Raw genomic sequence first — 16,005 nt, 5'->3', positions numbered from 1 at the left:
TGTGTAGACCAGGGTAGCTTCAAATCTGTAGCATGATCCGCCTGTGTCGGGATTAAAGGCATACTACACCATATCTGGCAGCTAGCTTCTTTTGAGGCCTCTTTCCTTAGCTTGGAGATTACATTTCCCCTGTGTTCTTTGTGCCTTAATTTCCTCCTCTTTCTCCTGTTCTTCCTGTTGCCCAGGCTGTCTCTAACTCCTGGGCTCAAGTTATCCTTCTGCCTCAATGTCCCAAGTAGTTACGACTTAAAGGTATACAGTGTCACATATGGTAAATTGCTACCATATCCCAGTCTGGACTTGAACTCATAGAAATCCTCCTACCTTAGCCTTCTGAGCACTAGGATTACAGACTGAGTTACCATGCCTGAAGGAAATTTCTTCTTCTTTTTTTTTAAATGTGCGTGAATGAATGCCTGCGTCTACGTACAAGTACCATGTGCGTGGTGCCTGTGGAGACCAGAATGCATCAGATGCCCTGGAATTGGAGTCACCGGTGAGCTGCCTCTTGTGGGTGCTGGGACTAGAACCTGGGTCCTCTGCAGAAGCAGAAATTGCTCTTAACCAGTGAGCCTTCTCTCCAGCCCCAATCCTCCCCTTCTTATGAGGATTTTAGTCATATCATATCAGGGTTTACTTTGATGACCTCATTTTATTTTCATGAGCTGCTTTATCACTCTATCTCCAGCGATAGTGGCAGTCTGTGACACTGAGGGCTAGGACTTCAACTTACGAACTTAGCAGAGCTGCAAGCCATCCCCTAAGAGGAGGACCTGCCAGCAGCGGTGGTGGAAGGGTCATGGCCTTCTGTGAGGAGGAGAGGGCTGGACACTGTCAAGAGAGGATGCAAGGGCCCGCATCTTGTCAGCAAAGGATTGCTCAGAAGTTCCTGAGATGCTGTCCATCTCAGTGTTCATCTAGTGTTTTCCAAGCACAGGGTCTTGGGCTATAGGGCACCAGATGGAGATAGCTCCTAAAACAGCCAAACATTAGATAAACAAGAAGTTTAATAATAAAAATGAGGAAAAGTCACAACACAGTAGGCTGGCAAGAGGCTGTTGTACAAAGTCTGACGTTGGACATCCTGACTCCTGTGAATTCTGGGAAGTCACAAGATTGGTCCCTCACTCTAGAAATTCCCTTTACTCCATGTCCTGATAGGGTCGGCTTCTGTCTTCCTGAAATAATGGCTGCCAGGGCTGGTTCTGAACTCTGTCACCGAGTGAGGAAAGCTGCCCAAACCTGGCTTTAACCTGTGGTGAAGATGATACTCCTTTATAGCCATTTCCTCAGTCCACACCCCATCCCAGCTTTCGAGGTTAGCAGACAGATGACTGCCAGTTTTCTGGAGAGCTAAGAGCTTGGAGAAGGCCGGAGACTCCTCAGCAGGAGACAGCCATGGCTCCCAGGGTCTCCCGAAAGTTCTGAGTCCTGCAGACTCCTCTCTCTTGTGCTCAGGAACACAGAAGTTCTGGGTACCGGTGACAAGCAGGGTCCAAGAGCTTGCGTAGAAGGAACACAAGGAAGGTGGACTTCCCTGGCAGCCACTGAAAACCAGGCAAGTTAGGAGGTACTGCTCCTCCTCCGGGGGTGAAGGGCTTTCCTCCTGGCAATGTCCTCCTCTGTGTCACTCTCGCAGTTTCTCTGGGGAGGAGAAGAGACCCGGGGCGGGGCGTCACAGGATGATGTGAACAGAGCAGCACCCAGCAGCCCAAGTTCATATGCTCAAGCAAGGCACTTATAAGCTGGGGGAAGTAGAGGCGGTGTCAAAGGGAAGCCCTTAGCGCCATCCAGAGACCGCTGGCAGATAGCAGACAGCAATAGGAGGGGGACTTGAAATGAGGCCAAACTAATTGTATTGAGGCCTCCTTCTCAGGAGGCAGGGAAGCAGGTAGGACATCCATGGGGGAAAAGGTGCCAGGTGGAGTCCAATTACAACAGTGAAAATGTCATTTAATGCCATTTGTGCCTGTCAATAGTCAAGGCCACTTGGAAAGGTAGTTTGCGGGGCACTGAGTCTCCTGAGCTCAGCCTGTGGGGGAAGAGGTTGATTTTTCTGTAAGGTCTTCTGGCCATCGCTCCAGACCCTCGGCCTCACCTGGCTTCCACCATGCCTTCGGCAAGCTTTACTACAAAGGCTTTCAAAGGGAATGACTTCTGAGTTCCACTTTCATGAAGGTACAACCTGGCAGCCCCCACACCGCTGAAGCAGAGCTAGAACAATCACCCGGAGGTTACAATGTCTTTCCAGTCGGGTCCCACCAATCTAAGTGTTAAAATCGTGATTATTATTGTAAGGGGTTTTGTTTGTCAGACTGTAAGATTTTATTTTAGTTTGTCTGTGTGCCTGAGTGAATTTATGTGGACCATATGCATGCAGATGCCCATGGAGGCCAGAAGAGGGAATGAGAGCCCTTGGAATTGGAGCTACGGGGTGGGGGAGGGGGTTGTGAGTCACCACATATGCTCTAGGAACCGAACCTGGGTTTCTGGAAGAGCAAAAAGTACTCATAACTGCTGAATCATCTCTCCAGCTCCAGTTAATTCCAATTATTAAAAGAATAATTCAGATTTAAATGAGGCCCCAAAGTGTTTAATTTCTATGCTTCCTAAACAAAAGCCCCCATTATTATCTTTCTAAAGAAATGTTTAAGGAAAGTCCAATAGGAAAAATCGTATAACATGTATATGGGACCCAGCCTTTTCTTCCTGTAGAATAAGTCATTGAGCAAGTGACCCAAATATCTGAGTTGAAAAAAAAAAAAAAAGACTACGTTTTTGCACTAGGAAAAGGAAAGAAATTTAAATTTTTTACAGTCCTTCCTGCAACTATATTAAGACAAGAAGTCCAGGGCTTAGTGTGAAAGGCATGACTGGTGTCCCATCATACACTCCTCTAGGCAACCTCAGCCAGCTGGAAAGCTGAGGTCAAGATCTACTGTAGCCAAACACATCCTGGACCACGTCTGAGTAGGACAACAAAAAGAAGTCAGGCTTTGCTGAATAACAACTTTTTAGTATGAGTCAGAGTCAAACAATACAAAAGTAAGCTGGGCAAAATCGCCTGTGATGAGCAGGGATTCTCAGAGGAAGCAAACTTGGTTCCTCCACTGTCTATGAGGCTGGAGACCAGAGAGGGGCTCAGTGTCCGAAAGCCACACAGGACCCTGGAGCTACCAATTCTCAAGTCCTAGCAAGAGTAAGTAAAAACAGGAGCTTAGCCTGAAAAAAGAGGACCTCTCAGGGCATGTTGGGGTCCCGGGGAGTCCAGGAATGAGCTAGCAGCTGGGGTACAGGCCTCACGCTAAGTGTCTTCAGTGTACACAGGAAGACTGCCAGGCAGTCCCTTGCTAAGAGTCACCTTTTATCATAATGTCTACCTTCCAGACACTCCTGACTCTCTCCACTAGATGAGGAGGGAGAGGCTATCCCAGGGAGCCCCTCCCAACTGAAACGTTAACACTGAGGCCCATTTCAGGAACTAGAGAAGGAGTGAAGCCTTGCTAACAATTGTTAACACACACTGAGCACTTACCCACCAGGCCTGAAGGAAAGGGCATCAAGTGAGCCTACAACAATGTAGCAACTATTACTATCCCCACTTTACAAATGATGACATTTTGGAACTGAGAAATGAAGTAACCTCTTGGAGGCCACACAGCAGGTAAGTGGCAGATCTGAATTCTGGAAGACTAGCTCTAGAAATCACCCCACCCCCACCCCGATGAGTATATTCCATTATAAGCCTCTTGCTTTAAACATACACTAAAGGGCCAAGGATGTAGCTCAATGGTATAGCATTTACCTAGCATATTAAAAGGCCTGGGATTCAAGCCTTAGTAATACAAAAAAGGAAATAAACAAAAAATATAACAAGAAAACATATTATCAAGTGTTATTGATACAGGCAGTCTGAAAAGCAAATGTAGAAGGCATCTAGCACCCATTCTAAAGAAGAACTGGGATTGTCAGAAATGAACGTTTTAAGGTGGGGTGGTTTGAAATAGGGTCTCATGTCACTTAGGCTGGCCTGGACCTTCTTGCCTCCACCTCTCACGTGCTTGGATTACAGATGTGCACCGTCATACTTGGCCAGAATAAATTTTGGATGGTCTAATGGAACTCATTTCCATAGTTCCCAGAGGGCCGGAGGGTGGGGTGGGATGGCAGCAGCCGTCCCTTAGACAGCCCCTAGAAAAGGATGCCTGGCGTTCCCTCAAACACATTCCTCTGCTGGTCACACTGTAGCCTCCAGGGCAGAAGAGGCTGAAAATAGTTAATACCCTCCTCCATCCACTCCCACAGCCTAGGAGCTGTGCCTAGCAAAGGCTCTGCACGGACTCACCAGGTCCTCGCTTGTCCTCAAGTGTACCTTCTTCATCAGGGAGCGGGTGAGGTGATTACACAAGGAGACGATGCTGAAGGAGAGCTGAGGGAAGGGAGAAGAGAAACGCTAAGTAAAATGTGCACAGAGATCCGGAGAGAAGCAGGGAGCCCCACTAGGCTCCTGCCCTTCACCCAAAGCCCTGACGCACCTTCCACCGCCTGCGGACATACTGCTTCTTAAAGTTCTCCAGGTTGACCACGGACTCCCTGCGCACCATGGCTTGCTGGTTGTCCACCGGCTGAGGGATAAAACAGCGTGACGGTGTCAGCTGACTTTCAGATGGCAGCTACCCACATCCCCAAAGATCCTGGACTACACACTGCCCTCAGCCGGCCTCCCGTACCTCCTTCCCCAGCAAGGTATGTGATGGGAATGTCAAATGTCACAGGAAGGGTGATGTTACAAATGTCTCACTGCCCAAAAGATCTCCTGGGTGCCCCTGAGCTATTATTACCACAGTGTAGAGCATGCATATACGGGGTGGAGGGAGGGAGAAAGAAACTGAGACAGACAGAGACAGGCAGACAGACAGACACACACACACACAGAGACCGACAGACAAACAGAGATGTGATTGCCATCTCTAAGTGAGAGAAAAGCTGGAAGCAGGAGCTATCAGTGTCACTTTGGGGAGAGGATCATTCTACGGCAAGGAGCACTGGACTGACTGGTTTTGGTGAAATGTGTGCCTATTGGTAAGTATGGTACTCCTCTAGTACTAAGAAATGGAAGGAAATAGGGGCTTGTGCGGGGTGGGGCGGGGGTAGGGGGTCAAATGAGATGCACAGTTGCCATTCACTATCTGGCACACGGATTAGGTCCTTCACTGCAAAACACCCACCACTACTTCTCTGGGCCTCAGTCACCTCCCCTGTAATACTGAGATCCGTTTGCCAGGGCTAGTGAGACTGAATGAAGCCATGGATCTGACGCTCTTAATCCAGGACCACCCAGCAAGCAGCAGTAAACCGACTGCTGCTATTCTCCATTTCCTTTTAAATGCCCCCCTTTTGTAAAACAGTAAAATAAGGTTTTCCTAGCTGAAGAGATAGGTTTTGGGGAGTTTGTGGATATCCTAAAATGATCTGTCGATCTTTAAAGAGTGTAATTTGTATATGACTGGTCAGAGTAGCCCCATTCTTTTGTTTAATGACATTTACTTATTTACCAGCTGGGGGTGGGGCAGGTGTGGATGGAAGTCAGAGGGCAGCTTGCAGGAGCCGGTTCTCTCCTACCATGTGGGTCTCAGGGAGTGAGCTCAGGCCGTCAGGCTTGGTAACAAGGACCTTTGACCTGCTGAGCCATCTCTCTGGCTCCCGCACCATGCTTGTGAGTTTGTTTGGAGGTTCTAGCAGTAGGCCAGAACTACTCATATGTCCTTGACAGGAGAACAGTCCTCTCTACAGGGAGAGCCATCTTTGACCAAGTACCAAGCTTCGGCAGACATGTACATGAAATACCGAGGGAGGAAAGAGACAGCCACCCAGTCAGCCAGATCAACTACAATGGAGCGGCAGACGCTGCAGCCAGATCACCCTTATGCAGTATTCTTAAGATCCAAGGAAGTGGAAACAGCCAAAAGCATATCAGTCGACGTATGGATAAACAAAATGTGCCGAGCCATACAATGTGATACTAATTAGGAGTGTTAATTATGAAAACAAGTGAAGTTCTGAGACATGATAACCATGAATGAAGCTTGAAAAGAGGAAAAAGCCAGGCACAGAAGACCAACTATGCATGATTCCATTTTATGAAATGGCCAGAAGAAGTAAATATATAGAGTCAGGAACGAGGTTACTAGCTGGGGCCAGGAGAGATTGTGGATCGGCTATGAAAGAATGATTCCTGGGCCCGGAGAGAAGGCTTAGCGGGTAAGAGTGCATTCTGTTCTTACAAAGGACCTGACTTTGGTTCTCAGCACCCATGTTGAGCAGCTCACAGCCACCTGTAGCTCCAGCTACCAGGGATCCAATGCCTCTGGTCACCTCAGGCACCTGACTCACATGTACCTCCCCATACACATAATTAAAATAAAATAAAGGGGTGAAGGAATGGCTCAGTGGTTATGAGCACAGGCTGCTCTTTCAGAGGCCCTGAGTTTGGTTCCCAGCACCCATGTTGAGCAGCTCACAACTGCCTGCAACTCCAGCTTCATGGGGAGCCAATGCCCTGTGTGGGTTCTGGGAATACAACACAGGTCCTCAGGAAAAGTAGCAAGTACCCTCACCTGCTGAGTCACCTCTCCAGCCCTAAAAGTATGTTTGCCTTCTGGGTTAATAAAAATGTTCTGGGACTAGAAAGTGGCAGTGGCTGTACAAGCTTGTAAAAATATTAAGAACCACTGATTCATCACACGGTTTATGATATATTATTTATGGGAGTAAAGGTGTGTGTGTGTGGTGTCCAGGCAAGCAATGGTTCCCAGGACACTTGATAACTTCTGTGGATTCTCAGAGGACCCTGGGGCCCCAGGACAACTGCCCAGGATGATCCCTCAGGCCCATGCAGCTGTTTCTGTTCTGACAGCCTGTGATGCTGTCATACTGAGAGCTGGTCCTACCTAACCACATTCAGAGCCCAGCTCCACCCTCATCTCCCCTCATGGCACCAGGCACCATCCACACAGCTTTGGGCTGGCATCTGCCATGAGGTCCATGCCAGGACTAACCTCACCCCATGTTCTCAAATATGTCACATGTAACTCAAACGTCTTCCGAGAGATATTGTCGACTCTGTCATCACTAGCGCCTCGCATGATCTTATTGTGTGTGGAACCCAATGATGTTAGCTTGGCAGTGGGGGAAGCAACCTGAGGACACTGGGATTTGCTTGTGTCCTTGTCTATACCTCCAGGCCGTTCCTCCTTCTTCCCCAAGTCAATAATGCTTCCTCTGACTAGTCGCATGGTTGCACTCATTCCCTGAGCTCCTGACAAACAGACTGGAATGAAATCCCAGAATCAGGCCAACAAGATGACTCAGGGTGCTTGCTGCCAAGCCTGATGACCCGAGTTCAATCCCAGATTTCATGTGACAAAAACATTGTCCTCTGATTTCCACACATGGGCCATGGAACACTTGTATGCAGACACACATCACACAAACTCACACACACACACACACACACACACACACACACACACACACACACCAAATAAATATAATAAAGAAATCCTAAATCTGAACCCGCTCACACCACCAATAAAGTGCCCAGGGCACTTTAATCAGCTATCAAATACTATTGAGAGGTGCAATTCACTCAGCCATGAATGACCTTTGAGCCTAATCCTGGTAGGGTGTATTTGTTTTTCATAAGGAAATTTGAACCCGTAGATCAGTAGACTCAGAAAAAGAAGAGAGTTCTTATGTACTTACTGATGGGTTTCCTCACCTAGAAGAGAAATGTCTCATTGCCACCCCCAACCCCACTCCCATAGCTGGAGAGACAACATGCAGGCCAGGGGAATTACACTAAGGATAGCTCCACTTCCTACTGGCTCAACAGTGTCATTCACTGAACAGAGAGGCCCAGATGAAATGTCATAGGGACCTACTCCCAGGATATTAAGAGGAGATGACAATTCCTTCTAGGGACACTCTATATGCTATACACAACCACATGAGTTCCAAGGAAGAGGCCATCTAAGCTACGAATCTGTCAGGCTGGCCTTTCCTCATGAATGGCTCCTTGGTTGCTAAGAGTCTCTCAAAAGGCTGATGCTGTCATCTCTGCCTGGAAAGTCAGAGACATAAATTCTGTAGTGAGACCTGTTCCCAGAAGTAATGTGGCACTATTCCTCTTGAACAGAGGCTGTGTCTACCTCCTGCTCCTTCCCCTTCAAAAAGACAGTTGAGTGCCCATCTTCCAATTATGGCCTATCACTGATACCAGGGAGCCTGGGCACGTCTGACCAACCTCCTAGGAATGTTCAGTGTTGGAGGAAAAAGGGTAAGAAAATAGAAGCTGTGGCTGGAGTCAGATTTTGTTGACACAGATGCACATGTCTTTGAAACAGTCCAGGGGTGTGTCCTAGGGTCTAACACATCCACAGAGCAGGGGGAAGAAGCAGCAGCAGGAGCCACCATCAAGAACGTGAGAAAGGAACTGTGGCATCCCCTCCAGTGATTTTTCTCTAAATACCAGGCTTTCCACAGAGGCTGCAAATAGACTGCAGCTCTTCAGGTCTCCATCTGTGTCGTCCTAGGGGTCCCACACGCTGCCACAGAAAGGCAGGGACAGCCACTTCTCTCTCCTGCCGTGGACTGCCACTTTGGGTCTGGTAGACCTTCCTTCTCTCCATTAAGTCTCCCTCCTGGAGACATTTCTTCCCCTCCCTCCCTTTGCTGGCTGGGGCTTGGGCCCTGTTGGCTGGGGCTTGGGCCTTGCTGGCAAACACTTGTTTCCCCAGGAAGATGGAAATGAAAAATCTGTGGGTGTCTCTGCCTCCTCCTACCTGGGCAGGGTGAGCAGAAAGGCTAGGTACCCCAGAGCTGGCCCTGCAGTGGTCAACCAATGGGAGGAGGTGAAAATGTTCCTTTCCGTGCTTAGCCTAGCCTCATTTTCCTGTGAGGTTTCAGCACAGATACACAGACATTATTTTAATCCTTTTTTTTTTAACCAGACTTTCTGTTTGCTGAGCAAGTTTTGTCTCTAAGAAAAAACTTTTCGAAAACTCTCCCTCCTGTGCCCACAAGAGAATTTAAAGGTATCAACTATATGCCATGTGTGAGCTGTGCCTGCATCCTGATGCGAACGAACCATCTGAACGTAGCAGGAACCCTGGCTGTGTGAGGATGGTGTAAGCTCATGGAGAGACAGAGCCACGATGACGACACCAGAATTATACAAAAAAGACAACTCAGTCAGTAAAGACTTGCCTCACAAGCATGAGGATTTGAGTTCACCTCCACCCCCGCCAGAACCCACATAATTCTGGACACAGTGGCATGCACTTGTAACTCTAGCAATAGAGAGACAGGAAGGGGAGACAGGTGGATTCCCTGAAGCTCAAAGGCCAGTCAGCCCGGCCTTCTGGGTGAGGATCCAGGAGAATGAGAGACTTTGTCTCAAACAAAAAGAGGAAGGCACCTGAGGTAGGTCCTGCCAGGCTTGGTGGCACGCGCCCATAACCACAGCACTTGGTAGGCTGATTGTGAATTTGAGACCAGGCTGGATTATACAGCAAGGTGTCTCAAAAGGGGGAAGGGGGACTTCTGAGTTGAATACATTTAAAGTTTGCTTTAAAGTACTTGAAATACTTCAAAAGAAGCTAGAAGAGGAGAATTAAAGAAGTTAGAGTAGGGAATTAAAATGAAGCGGCTGCCCTCGGCTTGATCCCTGCTGAAGCACAGAGTTCCCCATTCCGTTCCTCCAGACTCCTGTGTCAGGTTTGAGAACGTTTCCTTTACAATGTTACAGACAAAACCCCTGAACCTCTGTAACCTCCCCTTTCCAACTTTGACTCAACAATTCCAAGTTCCTGATCCAGTCTGCACTCAGCCTCCCAGATTCTGCCCAGAACCTTCTTCCTACCAACACGGGAGGAGGCAGGTATCTCTGTGATGGGGCAGCTGCCCAAGACCTCCGCAGCCCTCCGCTGTCCTTCCTGCCCTGCCTGAGCCAGAACTCATCTCTGCTGTGTCTGATACCTCTACCTCAGCGGTTCTCATCCTGTGAATCGTGACCCCTTTGGGGGGGTCAAACGACCCTTTCACAGGGGTTGCCTAAGACCATCAGAAAGCACAGATATTTACATTATGATTAATAACAGTAGCAAAATTACAGTTATGAAGTAGCAATGAAAATAATTCTATGGTTGGCAATCACCACAGCATGAGGAACTGGATGAAAGGGTCACAGTGTTAGGAAGGTTGAGAACCTCTGCTCTAAAGGCTCGCTTACCAAGTCTTTCCCACCTCCCAGTTGACTGGGCCCCATTGGCTTGATACTATATAGTTTGTCCACTTTGGGGTAGTTTTTTAAGAATGTTTTTATTTGCATATATTAATTATATTTAATGGTTTCATTATGACATTTTCATACATGTACATAATGTATTTCAATCATATTCTCACACATATACACATACACACATGCATACCTCATTAATCCTTCTGATTTCTCCTCCATTCTTTTACTAATTCTCTTCCTAACTAGTGCCTCTTCTACTTTCAAGTCGTGTGTGTCTCTGTGTCTGTGTGTGTCTGTATATATCTCTGTGTGTCTGTCTGTGAGTATCTGTGTGTGTCTATGTGTGTACCTGTGTGTGTGTGTATATCTTTGTATGTCTATGTGTGTACCTGTACGTGTCCGTGTATATCTCTGTGTGTCTGCGTATATCTACGTGTATCTGATGAGATACATGAGGGTTGTTTACAGGAGCCTGGGTAAGTTTACCAGTGGCTACATCACTAAAGAACCTCTCCCTACCAACCATGACCTCAGTATACTGAACGTCTTATCCAAGGATTGCCATGTCCTTATCTGTCACTTCCCCCTAGAAACAGAATACAATAAGCATTTATTCAACTGAACTGGCCCCTCTGCAACTCCAATACGCCACTGCCATGCTCTCGGCCACCATGCTCCCCATGATGATAAGGAACTAAACTTCTAAAACTATAAGTTGCCACCTCAATTAAATGTTTTACTTTATAAGAGTTGCCTTGGTCGTGGCATCTCTTCACAGCAACAGAAACCCTAAGACAAAAAAACAAGGAAGATCTCTCCAGAGAAATAACAAGGTTGACTGCTAGCTTCCACGTGCACACACATATGTATAAAATGTACTATACACATATGTGCACCCCCATATATAAATATATCCTCCCTAAATGCAAAAGCTTCCATGGTGGCAGTGGTCTATAGAGCAGTGTGCCACTCTGGGGCCTCCTTCCTCTAGGTCCCAAAGAAACATTCCACTCCCCACATCCCTTTCTGTCGCGACAGTCCTGTGCACCAGGTGGCTATTAAAATACCAGCTGTGGAAAGTAGAAAAAGACAAGATCTCCTGAGTAAATTGGGAGCATGGGGAGCTTGGGAGAAGATTGAAAGGGAGGGGAGAGACAGGGTGGGGAGCAGAGAAAAATGTAGAGCTCAATAAAAATCAATAAAATTAAAAAAAAAAACTCAAGTCTTCAGAAGAAAAAAAATACCAGCTGTGAGCTTGTAAGGAGCAAACAGGGCCACTGGCTGCATTTATTTCCTGGGCCTCCTCAGATACCCCTTGCATCAGGTTCTGATACCTTAGGAGAAAGGAGTTTGTCTGACTAAAGGAGACACTGTCACCAGCGACTGGCCATGAACACAGAGGACAGTTTCACTGCGGCTTATGGCTTGTGGCTCTGAGTCAGCTCAGAGGCTGACAGCTGTGTGACCTTGGAGAAGTGCTGCCCCATAAGCTGCTATACCGGGAGAATATTGGGTGATTTACCTCAGCGGACCCTCGCAGCATGACAGAGTAGCTGATTCTGCAAACCCAAGAAAACCAGCTCTCCTCCCTTTCCCATCCTCCCTCATCAAGTCAGCACCAACACTCAAATCTTCTTGTAAGAAGGTTCATGAGCATCTTCCCATTCATGGCTTTCTTCTTCTAGGCAAACCAGATCTAATTCATGGTCGGTTGATGCAATCAAAAGGACCTTTAACATTTGTAGCGTCTTGTATCAAACAAGTAAGTATGCAACATTCCGTGACAGGGCATACAGGACTTTGGAGCGACTGTAGAGTTGTCTGTCTTTAGGGTAAGGCACAGGTTCTCAATCTTTCCTTGATTCCAGGATGTGCAATGTCAGACCTCAGACATCAGCAGCACCTCCCAAACGATGTGGCATCTCATTACTGTGGGCCTGGACTGAAGCAGGCCATCGGGAGAAAAGACTGCACAGCTCTGGGGCACAGCAGTCCCTGCTCGGGGTTCTTCTGACGCACACTGATGTGGTCCAATCCCAAAGAGTAATGCTGCAAAGGTAGCCAGGCCTCCTGCTCTGAGGTTTTCGTCTCTACCCAGGGTCCACGTTGAGCCAGGCGTGTTTCTTCCGCATGGTGGCGCTGTCTCTCGGTCGCCCTCACATTGTATAGTATTTCCTAGAAGACTGCCCATGATGGATTTTTTTTTTCTTTCTTAATTGTCTACAAAATAATCTTACATCTTAAAATTGTGGGGCTTTTATAATTGATTTAAAAAGTTTCTGTTACAGTTATTATATGTGATACTTTAAATGATCCAGCTTGCTAATTAAAAAAAGATAGGATTCTAAAGAATTTCTTTATTAAATCAAAATCTAGTCTGCGCTGCCCACTGAGAAATCCTCCTTCAGCACTGGCCCAGGACCTATTAGTCATTCCTGGTGACCCTGGGAACAAAGGCAGACCTCCTCAACGTGCCAAAGCCCTGCTGGCTCTGCTTTCTTCAGCCACCTCTACACTGTACACACTCCCACCCTCTCTCCTCAGCCACCTCTACACTGTACACACTCCCACCCTCTCTCCTTTAGCTTTCCCCCTGTTCTTCTCATCACAGAACACCGACATGATGACCTCACGGAGGACACCTCTCTCCTTGGCTTCCTTAGCTGACCACAGTCCCAGTGTCCTCCATACATGGTTGCCTCCCCTGAGCAGATCCATCCAACTCTCTCTCTGTGTCTCTCTGTCTCTCTCTCTCCCATACACACTGTAGGGCTTGCAGAGATGCCCTCTTCTCTTTCATAGCATAGGAACAAGCTGAGTTTTGCATTTATATAATTCTTGATTAATGCTAGAATCTATCACTCAACTGAGAACTCTGAGGAAGTAGAAAACCAGTTTGATAATATTTAACACCACATCCCCAGATTCAAGTCAATTATTTGGAAACTGGCAGGTGCCTGTTAACTATGTCTGAATGGAACACCCATTTCTCAAGCAGAGCATACGTTCCTAGAATCCAAGCTGTTAAGAGAATCAGAAAGAGCTACAGACGCATCAGAAGGCTCCCACTTTTATCACTAATGTGGTGACCCAGGACAAGTCACGTTCTTTCTTTGTTTTCTCACTAACCTGAGAATAATATTTAATACAATTATGATGGATGTTCTGCAAGGCTGTGGAGGTACTTGAGATAATACCATTTATTCCCAATCCCAAGCTCTTAGCATCACATGGGGTCCAGGGTCCATATTCTATGTGCTGTCTGCATGAACGTATTGATGGGCCTTCCTCCTAGGAAAGGGAGGTGACATCACACAAACCTCATGATGCTCCAAGTTTTGGAGCTAGAAGAGCCCAGTGAGCAAGCACCGTGCTTCCCAAAGCTCTCTGGGTTTCCAGACTTCTGGCCTAGAGTATGTGAGTAAACACTTCCTTGTGAGCCTCGTGTCTTCATTCTCAATGTAAAGTTGAACCCTTAGCCTCTGGGATCAGAACTTTAGTATTATGGTGGACATTACTCTTAAGCTTCACTAGACTTCCTCCACCCCTCACCTCAAACACGGGCACCCTGGATCCTAACTCATACCCCTTCTCTGAGTCAATTTCTTCATTGGTGACAGAAATGAATAGTAATAACACTGTCATTCACCTTCTCAGCTCACAGAGCCCCCCACCTTGAGACAGGGGCCCATATATCCCAGGCTAGCCTTTAACTCAAAGGCAATGTATAGCCAGAGATAACTCTGAACTCCCAATCCCTTTGGCTCCTCCTCCTAAGTACCAGATAGAGGTGTGTACTATCAAGCTCAATTTCTGCTGTGCTGGGGATTGAACCCAGAGCTCTGTGGATGCTAGGCGAACCCTCTAAAACCTGAGCTATATCCCAGCCCCTTATCTCACAGAGTTCTTTAAGGATCCAATAAGGTCACAGACACCAAGACTTGATGAGTGAGAAGACAATTTAAAAGAAAGTTAGTATTTTCTCTGTATATTTTAAAACCCCAACTCTATAACCGGAAAGCAGCCTGCCAACTAAGTTATTCTTAGTGATGTCGATCATTACCCAAGATCTGCACCAAGGCACGCAGACGGAACATGAGAGGTGTGTCAATCAATCCTTGTTACTCAATGATCAAGAATCTCCTGGGGCCCGGCAGATACCCCCAGAGAAGAGCATGCTGAGGGGATACATTTTCTAATTATTTCCACGGCTCAGCTGCTTTGTCAGAACCCTCTCAGAAAGTCAGGCTGATGGGGGGGTGCAGCATAAGCCACTAACTAGCACCCCAGTGGCTGGGGAGCTCTAGAGGGAGTAGAAGGGCTGAACACATACACACACACGCACTCTGCAGGATAATCCGGTGGGATGCCCCAGTAGAATGGAAGGCAGCATGTTTCTACAAAGCACTGAGAATGCACTACTGACTAAACTCATGCTCAGAGCTTCAAGCCGGCCAGGATTTCCTCCACGTGTGACCTGTTGAGCAGTTCCGATAGGGACTCACTGGTGTTCTGGTGGAACATGGAGCCCAGACTGTAGCCATCTGTGTGCCCGCTCTCCAGTTGAAAGCTGCCCACCAGCTCCTGCATCCACTGGATGTCTGCTGAGAGCTGCTGTCCCAAAGCCTCAAACTGCCCCTGCAGATGGTCTAGCTTCCTGGCCACACCTCCAAGGCCGGCCCCTGTGGTCCGGATGTCTTCTCTGAGGAGCTTCTTCAGGGACTTCACCTTGCGGAACTCATACTTGAGCTGGGACAGGTCATGGCGGACATTCTCATTCTCCTCTCGGTACCAGGCATCCTTCTCGTTGTAGATAGCGAGCAGGGCCTCCACATCATCCTGCAGGGTGTCATGGGCTCCTGCTAGGGCAAGGCATCCCTTGTCCACCTGAACCACATCCTCTACTACACGGGCAAAGCGCTCAAAGTTGACATAAGTGTTGTTGGGGGGCATGCTTGAGTGGCATTTGAGGGTGTACTCTCTCAGGCGTTTGGTCTTCAGCTGGGCAGGTTGTGTCTTCCACTGTTCAGGGGCTCTGGCTTCTCCTTTTGACTGGTAAGTGTTCAGACAGAACCAGAATATTAACATGATATGTGCTCCACAGGGCAGTCCAAGCTGCAGGCGGAAGGCACACACATGGCTTCTTTGGCATTCACTGCTTATGCCAAGACACGGGAGGGAGGGCCAGGGCGAGGCTAGCACTGCCTCCCCCAACAAGACCATAAGAAACGTTAAGGAATGTGGGGGTGCTGCCTGCATGCTCACTGCAGGGCAAAGGGCTCCGTGGCCATTAGAGAGGGTTACCACACACGTAGAATTTAATAGTAGCTCACACAGACAAGTAGGCTGCAACTAGGGCTCTGAGAACATCCATTCAAGGGCTGAAACATGCAGGCTATGGCAGGCAGAGGGAGGCTGCGGGTATCTGCCTCTCAGGACACTGCAGCCTTGGCAAAAGCCAGCATGCTCAGCAGCAAGGAGAGGCTCTCTAGCTTCGGGCTCTGGGAACATCCCAACTTGGAAGATTATTGGCCTTCTCCATCCCTTAGGTAGTAAAGGAATTTATTGTCTATAGGTCTCTATCCTTCTACAACCACACTTAGGTCATTCCTATGGGCCTTCTCTGTGAACAGTGAAGGTAGTCTGCAGAGTGTTCAGCCCGTAGAACCCGGGCTGGAGCTTTGCTCTGAGTCCCCCTATTACTC

General features: G+C 47.8%; 1 protein-coding gene across 2 annotated transcripts in view; it reads right to left on the bottom strand.

Annotated features, from left to right (window-relative positions):
* Window positions 1-989: 989 nt before the first annotated feature.
* Window positions 990-16,005, bottom strand: part of Dapk2 (death associated protein kinase 2) — a 128,226-nt gene continuing 113,210 nt past the window's right edge. The window contains exons 10-12 of one of the 2 annotated variants that reach the window (XM_087905328.1): window positions 4,536-4,625; window positions 4,346-4,429; window positions 990-1,644 (exon numbers count right to left, since the gene is read on the bottom strand). In XM_087905328.1, coding sequence (XP_087761454.1) covers window positions 1,564-1,644; window positions 4,346-4,429; window positions 4,536-4,625 — 255 coding nt within the window. In that variant the 3' untranslated portion in view covers window positions 990-1,563. Of the gene's footprint in view, window positions 1,645-4,345; window positions 4,430-4,535; window positions 4,626-14,722; window positions 15,353-16,005 lie in introns of those variants that run through there. The other variant, XM_087905329.1, reaches the window with a different exon arrangement.

The sequence above is a fragment of the Myodes glareolus genome, chromosome 4 (genome assembly GCF_982192425.1).
Source record: "Myodes glareolus chromosome 4, mMyoGla1.1, whole genome shotgun sequence".
Classification (NCBI taxonomy): Eukaryota; Metazoa; Chordata; class Mammalia; order Rodentia; family Cricetidae; genus Myodes; species Myodes glareolus.
This window is presented reverse-complemented; position numbering and strand designations above follow the sequence as displayed.